Raw genomic sequence first — 9,226 nt, 5'->3', positions numbered from 1 at the left:
GTTGACATGGCATGTTCCATTGACAAGTCATTGTCAGTACATTGTTGGATCCTAATCGTTAAGAGATAAAAAAAATTATTACTTAAATTTTAGTGATTAAATTAAAAATTTTATTGATTTAATAATTATTTCTAAAAAATTATAATAGAGTGACCAAAAATATAATTTATCCTAAAAATTATGTATTCATTGTTGATTTGTATATTATATTCGGTATGAAATTATATATTTAATTTCGTAAACAGAGAAAGCAAAATTTTTTTCAAAGGAGTGGATAAGGGAATTTTACTTTTAAAAGTGGCCCAAAACAGCCCAAATGATTAGGGCCAAGGCTCAAAAGAGAAATCACGTGGGGACGGATCACTCCTTTATTTGCTATGGTCCATTGATCTTTTCTCCTCAACACTCACACCCTCGCAAATTCCCTTTTATTAATTATTGTTATTTAGATTTCGATTTTCTTACCACTCAAAAAAAAAAAAAAAACAAAAACCGTCGTCACCGGCGGCAGCGAACATTCTCCCGCGGTGACTTGGCTTCCTAGTCCACCAATCAAAGTTCACAGCTGGAAAGAGACTCGAATGCCAGGTTCTCCTTTTCCTCTTCTCTGTTCCCTGTTCTGCGGTTTAAGGTTTCGCGATTTATGTTGATTTCAATGTGTAAATGTTGGTTTTTCCTCTGTCTCCTTTGACCGAAAGTGTAGGTTTTTTTTCTTTTATTCTTCTAACTTGTTATTTGTGGAAAAAAAATCGATTTTTTTGTTTATTATTAGTTTGTTTATGTTTTTCAATCAGCTTATTCAAAATGGTAATGTTGAAATTATTGATGTGAATTTTGCAGGGAGTTAGTAATTAACTGAATTATAATGAATTGAAGGAGTCTTTCTGGTTGTTATTATTATGGGCCTTGACTCTGAGCCTAAAGACAAGTCGAAAACAATGATGGAAGTGGTTTCGAGTAATAACGAAAATGGAAACTTGCCTCATGATTCGAAAGATAAGTTTATGCATTGTGTGAGTAATTGCGAGGACCACAACTTTGGTGAAGAAACTTTGTATGGAGTAGGACAAGCAAAGATATCCCAAGGAAACGAGGATATGGAGATTAACATAACTGAATGCACAAATTCTGTTGTGGATAGGTTGGCTGTAGTTGAATGTCAGGATGCCACCGAGAATTCAAGTTCTTTTGGTGGGACGGTGTCAGGGGGTGAGAATGATTCGGCGATAAGTGATGCTGAAGCTCAATCAGCATTATGTGGTGTCAGTCCATTGGGATCAGCGTTTGATGGATTGTTTCAAATGAGGTATTTTTTTTTGTAGTTTGAACTATTTTGTTTTTTGTGTTAGTTTATAAACTTATCTGGGAGATTGGTCGTGATGAATGATGATTGATCCTTAAACCTTCCACTGCTGTCCCAACTATTAAGGTTTCTGCGTTTTTTCCTTTTTTTTTTTTTTTGAAAATTTAGAATAACTTTTAGGGCTCATTTGATTCACGGAATCTTGGATTTCTGGGGAAAGTTTGATATCTGGGGTTTTGTTTGATTTTCAGAGTATCTCATTATCAAATTCACTCGTTTGGTTGGAGATAACCATTCATTTTGTTTTAACAAAAAAAACCCAAACAACAACTGATGCCTTAAACAGCAAAGGAAAAGAAAGATTTTAATTTTTTTTAATTAAATATATCTAATTGTGGTGTTTAACTAGACATCAAGCCATAATTATTGTATTAAAATATAAAAAAAATCAATTATGACGCTTGGAAGAGTTGAACGCTATATTTGTTTTTGTAAATATGTTAGAAAAAGTATCAAATTAGGCATTTGTTCAAAGAAATGCCTTATTTACTTTTGTAAAGATTTTGAAAGATTATTTATGAAATAAGGCGTTTGTAAAAAGGAAACACCTTATTTGAATGGATCAAATATGGCGTTTCTTCAAAGAAATGCCTTATTGGATGCTGTTGTATAAATTCTAAAAAAAAATATCAAATAAGGTGTTTGTAAGAAAAAACACCTTAATTAATATTAATTAAGGTATTTTTTTCCTACAAATGTCTTAACTCTCATATATTAAAACTGAATTAAAAATAAGACAAATTTTTTTAAAAAAAATTAAAACTAAGTTTTAGATTTACTTTTCAAAAGGGCAACGGATATATGACAAATTTTTTATTCAGGTTAAATTTGGAAATAAAATAATTTTTCCTTCGGAATCCTAAAATACTAGAGGGAGGGGTGGGTTTTTTATTCTGAAACTTTGGGTACTGTTAGAAATCTGACATTTTCCTTCGTAATCGAATTATCCTAAATCAAATATGAAAAACAAATATCCATCATCAAGATTTCAATGAAAAATTTGTGGATTCTCTTTAACCAAACGCACTCTTAGAAATTTAAAATTGCTAAGGTTATGTGTGAAGAACAATTTTCATTTTGAAAATTTTTCAGCTCTCATTTATTTGTTATTTTACTGATATTTAATGAAAAGTTTTCAATTTTGTGGTTTATAAAAAATCACTACAAATGTACTACTTAAAATCATATTGATGCTCCTTTCAAAAAAATTATATTGATGCTTGCTGAAAGAATTATTGTTTCCACTGTTTTGGCTGGCAAAGTAATGGTAAATAATAAACTGTCCGTTACTATCTTACCCTTATGCGAAGTGTATATTTTTGTACAATTTGATGTCCAATTTGTTGCTTTTTTTAGTTTTTTTTATCTTTTTCCTAAATTTTCCAGGAAGAGAAAGTTGACAGATCATTGGAGGAGGTTTATACATCCCCTTATGTGGCGGTGTAAATGGTTAGAGCTGCAGCTTAAGGAATTTAAGTCTCAGGCATTGACGTATGATAAAGAACTTGCAGAATATGATCAGAGAAAGAAGTTTGAATATGAGAAGTTCACATTGGAAGGGGTTGACGTGAAGTCAAAACCTTTTTCTTGTCAAATTCAGAGAAAAAAAGCAATGAAGAGGAGGAAAAGAAAGCGAGTTGAAGATACTGCTGATTTAGCATCTTATATGTCACATCATAGCCTCTTCTCATTTTATGGTATGAACTTCATCATTCTTCATGAAATATGTATTTGCAAGTACAAATCTGATCAGTAAATTTTCTTTGCTTCCAGAGAGTAAGAAATCTATTGTTGCTACTGCTGCTCTGGATGATGATAATGGTAATTTAGGTAAGAAGAATTATATTTGACTCGGCTTTGGTGATTTTGTAGCTTATAGATAATAGAACAAGGTTCAACAAATAACCCTTGTGATGTGTGTTTGCAAAATTGACCTCCCTTCACTACTTGAGATTTTGCCCATTTTCTTACTTGATAATTTCTGCAGGAAACAAAACAGTCAACAGCAATGATGACTTTGGGTTTAATGATGGATTGTCAAGTCTTGAATTCAGGGATGGTGATACTTGGTCTGAACAGATCCTTAAAAAGATTGATCTGGTTCAATCACAAGTTTGCAAACTAAAGACCCGAGTTGACAAGGTGGTGAATGAAAGTCCTCGAAAGTTCGCTTCCATTAATGCATTAACTGGTTCTAGAAATCGTGCTTCTCCATCTGAGAGTGGAGATAGAATCCCAGTTAAATCTCAATGTGCCTCATCCCAGCATCTATCTGAGGGTAACATGGGAGATTTTTTTATGCCTGGAAGTGCAGTTTCAAGTCATGGAGAGGTGATGCCTTTTCCTGATATTATTGAGGGCACAGGTCAGCATCTTGCTGGGATTTCTTATGAAAATGTGAGTTCTCCTCTTTTGACATATTCTTCTTCTTCTTGATTGGTTGATCTTTAGATTTTCTCTTCCATCATTTTTTTATTGCTAACAATTCTTCTCTTCTTTTAAGGTTTACACTTTATTCCTTTGCCATTGCTAAAGGCCGTAGTAGAGGACAACAAAGGATTGTACTTTGTAATTAGATTTTTGGTTTTATTCTTTGCTTCTGCTAGTGCTGATCCTGCTAAAATGTTATTTTATTTTTATCTATGAATAATGACTGAGAAAGAAAGTTTTTCATTTGCACATCTAATATGAAAGGAGAAAATCCTCCTTGCTTTTCCCTTCCTCTTCTTGCAATGCCCTCTTTACTTGTTTGGTTAGTATTTCACACTATTCTATGATCCCTGTTTTTCTGTAGTCAGGTTTCTTTTTGAATTTTTTTATGAAAAGATGTTATGAATATTAGCTAGTTTTGGATTCCAAATATGTATTTCAATCATCTCGTTTTCATTTATAATTCAAAGTGATCTTCATTCTATCTGCAGACCGAGGATGATGTTTTGATACATAACCAGGCTGCCAAGGAAGAGTTGTTTAATTTTCGAAGTGGTTTAACTCAGCAGTCAGAGGAGCCGCAGATACCAATTGAAAAGCCTAAGCCTGTTTCTACTGTTCTTGCCCCAGGAGATGACCTCCCTACAAACCCTTCTGTTCAACTAAATGTGAAATTATCTTCAACTTCCAAGTCAAAGCGCCCTAACAACAAAAGGAAGAGAGGGAAACGAAAATCAGACACAAGTAGGTGGAAGAGATTATCAGGTTAGCTAAATTTATTAAGTTGGGAATTTGTATCTGTATGTGTTCAAAGCAAACAACTTCTGGAAGCAGTGGTAAACTTTTCATGCTCAATGTCTATTCTCCAATATTCTTGTTTCATGTTTCAAGGATGATCTGTACGTGCACTTCTCGCCCTGATGGGAACATTGTCGTTCAGTTTAGATGATGTGCGGTCTCTGACTACAAAGTCATCAAACGAAGTGCTGTCTTTAAGTTACGTGGGTGTTTTCCTAACCCTTTTGGTTAGTAAATTATCCTCAAATGAAGCCCCTGGCCAAAAAACCAGCAACATTCGAAGTAAATTGCCCTGCTACAAAGAGTCTTCGCAGTTAAGCGAAAACCATTAGATTTATCCAAGCAATGCACTTATATTTTTGTAAGACAAGAAAAGCTCTCTTGTCCAATATTTGACTTCTTGGGATAACAGTATGCATATATGCATGCTATTGCTAATGATGCTAATTGACATTAGCTTTGTAAATTACAATTTTGTATAAAACCTACGACATCTTTTTTATATTGCTGTGTGAGGTTGACTGAGGCAAGCTTGAGATCACATGTTTCTTCTTTACTTTATTTCTATTTTTTTATTTTTTACTTTCATTTTAGAAGAAGCTTCTCTGGCACGGGCTCAAGGTCTTTGGTCTCATCTCCATTAAAAGACATGGATCGGCTGGGTTCGGACTGCAGGCTTCGCCTGTAAAGCCTTCTGGACAGCTTGGAAATGACTAGGGCAATCATGGTCACTAATGGAACAAAAGCAACATCAGGAATATTCTTAATCATACTCAAATGTGGCAAAAGTTCTCCTGCTTTCTTAGCTGCCATGGCCGCCGGAGGGGTTACTATACCAGTCAAAATAGTTGTGTAATCCAGCTTGCTAAGCTTTATTTTCTTCATAAATTGAATAAACACCTCCTTTTTAGCTGCCTCTCTTTCATTTTTCCATTCTTCAAAACATTTCTGAAATACTGATGGTGTAAGTGACACAAGATCATTTCAGGAGAGATAGTATATGGAAAGTTTAAATCAAAATAGACTGACCTCTACTTCACTGCGAGCAGGAGCATCATAATGTTTACCAGGCAATGCTGAGTTAATAACACTACAATCAATGGAAGATTGTTAAACAAAAAATCAGATAATTTTCAAATAAAAGAAATGATCAAAAACAAATAAATAAGGCGATGCCCTTGCTTTATTGTGGTCTTCATGTGTGAAGAATCCTACTTCCTAGCTTTACATATAGGCAATGTCATCTGAAAAAAGGAGAAACCGATTTTTCTTTTTTTCATGTTGATTTTATTCTACAAAATTGTGGATGAAATAGGAATTTCTTACTTCAAGGTATCAAGAATAGCAGCACGGAAATCATCGAAGTCCTTGATTTCTGTTTCAGCGAACTGTTCGTAAAGTGATTTAAACACAAAGCTTAACATCTGTGTAGATGGCAACCCTGTCATGAATAAAAAAAAAAAGTTGAGGAACATTTCTCATTTCAGGCAGGCATGAGAAGAAAAAAGATAGCATACCTTTTCCAATGAAATTCCCCATGGAATTCCCCATGTTGTACAGACTTGAATGAAACTTGAGACAATATTAGTGGATTCATTCAACAATGATATATTGTTTATATACAATGGGAGGAAAAGAGTATATGGAAACTGCAGGAAGATTGGAGAATAGCTTCTTAGTTCATTTGCTGAGTGTAAGTAAGGAATCCATCATCTGTTGCAGTTACTTTCTATCACAACCTTATTCCTGCCTTGTAATTTGCAGCTAGCAATCAGCTTCCTGGAGGAGCTACAAAAAAAGTGGTTTTTCTTGCTAGGATTATCTCAGTTTTTAACTTTGTTTATTCTTCCTCCTGCACCAGCAAGAGGTATCCTCAATATTGTTTGAACCATGTCTCAAATTTTGCCGATCTCAAACCTGGTGTAAAAAATCAAACATAGTGATAGGACTGAAGTATGCATTTTCACGAGGTGTTGGTTCAGGCGGGTCCCAAAAAGTTCTGTAAAAAATTCTTCATAATAAATTTTTGTGTCACATGCAAATCACGCCTCTTATCTTACAGAATGTGATGATGCGATAATATACGTAGAAATCTATACTTATATTCGTGAGGTACATTTTATACGGTAAAATCATGAAATTTTTAAATTAAAATAAATAATATTTTAATTAAGTACGAAATTTTTATAAATGATATATGGTATTAAAATCAGATTTGTGATTTTGTAATGTGATTGATATTTAGATATAAGTTTTGAAATTTGTGATGAAAATAAAGTTTATTAAAATAGATAAAAAAAATTAATGATAAGTTTGTATGTAATTAATTTTGGTACAAATTTTGATAAAATAGTAACGTCAAGCCCAAAATTATTAAAGGGGTGAATTTTGATATTTTGGAGATCTTATACATAAAATTGAGGTTAGATTTTTTAGTAGAGAAAAGTAACAAATATACTAATAATGATCAAACAGATCTAAAATAGACATTTTATTTCATGATATATATATATATATGTATATATATGTATATATATATATATATATATTGTTGAGTTAACAAGTCGAAGTCACAGATTTATTTGAAGGAAATAATTATAAAATTTATACATAATTAATGGGCGATAGCTATCAGCATATTGCTTTCCAAAGAAGCGGCGGATCAGAATTCAGAACCGATGGGAAGGCAGAGAATGGTGGCAGAATCAACCCTAAACTGACGAACTGATACTGGCAAAGGAATACGATACTATATATAATAAGACACAGGTGATGGATTAGGGTGAATCTGATGAGGTGTCCAAGGGCACTTGGGCTGGCCCTTGGAGTTCAACCTGTCTCGATAGCAAGGGCATTCCGACTTGTTGCCATAGGTCCCTGAAGGAACACAGTTGCATTCTCGGCAGCATATCCCACAATACTTCAAGCACCAGTCCTTGACTCCAGCCTTGGCACACCTCTCCCCGCACTTGCTATCACAGAAACCTAATAATTTTCTCTCTCACACACACAAAAAAAAAAAAAGTTTATCACAAATATATGTATATAAGTATATATATATAACCCCTCAAAAAGGATGAATTATAGTTGGTAGATTATTTTTACGTAAAATTATGTCACATGCATGCATGGGTAAGGACTAAGGAGTAAAGAACATTACGTGGAGGAGGGCCATCAAGTGTAGAAAGAGGAAGTACTACGGGCTTGGCAAAGGAGAGTTGGACAAAAGATGAGCTCAAAACCAGGGAAACAAACAACAAAGTTGCAAATATAAACTTCATTTTTGTTATTTATCCTTTGTGGGATGGATGGTAAAGGTATATAAAGCAAGGTAGAGAAAAGGGGTAACAAAAGGTCGAGTGATTTTGTGGCCCTCCAGGTGCTGCTAGTTATCATTGCTGACGGATTTGTCAGGTTTTGCCAAGGTATTTATAGAGGCGTTTTTTCATTTGGGAGTTATGGAGAAAAAGAAAGAAAAGGAAATGCTCGTGGCTGCAGCTATGGTACAGACTGTAAGCAGTAAGGTGGTCCTTTTTGTGGGGTGCGGGGACAATTGCCTCATATATAAATGCTAAGGATCGACAAGATACCTAAACCTTTTCTGCAGAGACCCTAATTCTTTTCTATTTAAGATGATCACCTGCCTCAACTCCAATCGAACCTTGCATTTTTCGAATAATGAAAACGTGTTCCTATCTTTGTAATCAATAATTAAGAAGATTGACATAGTTCTTTTTTTTTTTTTTGGTTACATCATGAGTGTAAAATCTTAATATAAGTAAAAGGGAGTAAGAAGACCTGATTTCAAACCAGGCCCTTAATGTCTTTTCAAAAACCTTTAGTCACCAGGCCAAAGGCTTGAGCATGATTGATATAGTTATTTGACTCCTTAACACATTGATCTATGACATTATGTCTGTATCAAGTGACTTATTGATAGGTTTCATTACTAGATTGTGACTTATTGTGAATTTGTGATGATGCGTTAGCATTTAGCATGTACTTCAATCATTTTCCAACCATTAAACCCATTTAAACAGATCATTTTCGATCAAGTCAATATCACATCAATACTAATTAGGTGTTCTTTGAGGTGTCCAGGCTGTTCGAGGGAGGAAATATCTGGAAAAGATCCCATAAAATCAACAAAACAAAAAACTACAGAGACAAGAAATTAGATACCACAGCAGTATAGCAAGGCCTCTCTGGTCTCTCACTCAATTCCCACATCTTGACATCTTTTTCAAACGAGGATGAGAAGCAAACTTAGCAACATTAATAGGTTCTCGATGCATATTAGTTAACACTTGTAAACGCCCTCCACTGCTAAGAACAATGCCTTTTGAGTATCCAGTTCCACTGGCAACGAACCGGTCATCTGTTGAGTTGACATGAACAGAAGTTAATTATTCAAAATCCACTGCATCAGAGCCACAACATGCGTCTCCTAGTTTGGCTGGCATATGATTAACGTTGAACAACTACAAGCAACCATTGTCAGATCCAGCTACATGCTGATTGTTCAACACAGAAGAAAACCATCTGTACTGATAGTTAAAGTTACAAGAAGCAACATAGAGCTGCCCAAGATATAATTAGGTTCAACTACCTATTTCTAGGTGAAAACTCCACACC

At 34.3% G+C, this 9,226-nt stretch overlaps 2 protein-coding genes and 1 pseudogene across 3 annotated transcripts; 1 reads left to right on the top strand and 2 right to left on the bottom strand.

The window, feature by feature from the left end:
• Window positions 1-401: 401 nt before the first annotated feature.
• Window positions 402-5,502, top strand: LOC111299952 (uncharacterized). 2 transcript variants are annotated; one of them, XM_022895497.2, is made up of 7 exons: window positions 402-588; window positions 841-1,306; window positions 2,750-3,060; window positions 3,137-3,193; window positions 3,351-3,760; window positions 4,285-4,558; window positions 4,685-5,502. In XM_022895497.2, the coding sequence occupies exons 2-7, from the start codon at window positions 900-902 to the stop codon at window positions 4,687-4,689; spliced, it is 1,464 nt and encodes a 487-aa protein (XP_022751232.1). In that variant the 5' UTR covers window positions 402-588; window positions 841-899; the 3' UTR covers window positions 4,690-5,502. The 2 variants fall into 2 exon arrangements, with proteins under 2 accessions (XP_022751232.1, XP_089604013.1); XM_089747887.1 differs by having other exon boundaries at window positions 408-588; window positions 4,285-4,701.
• Window positions 5,177-6,247, bottom strand: LOC111299953 (uncharacterized). Its single transcript, XM_022895500.2, has 4 exons — window positions 6,109-6,247; window positions 5,918-6,032; window positions 5,621-5,681; window positions 5,177-5,539 (listed from the first exon to the last, which is right to left on the bottom strand). Exons 1-4 carry the CDS (start codon window positions 6,140-6,142, stop codon window positions 5,177-5,179), a joined length of 573 nt encoding a protein of 190 aa, XP_022751235.1. The 5' UTR covers window positions 6,143-6,247.
• An 820-nt stretch (window positions 6,248-7,067) lies between these two features.
• Window positions 7,068-8,115, bottom strand: LOC111300728 (snakin-1 pseudogene; annotated as a pseudogene).
• Between the last annotated feature and the right edge of the window lie 1,111 nt (window positions 8,116-9,226).

This window comes from Durio zibethinus, chromosome 18 (assembly GCF_047325235.1).
Source record: "Durio zibethinus cultivar Kanyao isolate XHJ-2024 chromosome 18, ASM4732523v1, whole genome shotgun sequence".
Classification (NCBI taxonomy): domain Eukaryota; kingdom Viridiplantae; phylum Streptophyta; class Magnoliopsida; order Malvales; family Malvaceae; genus Durio; species Durio zibethinus.
Note: the sequence above shows the minus strand (reverse complement) of the source record. Positions and strands in the feature narration are given on the sequence as shown.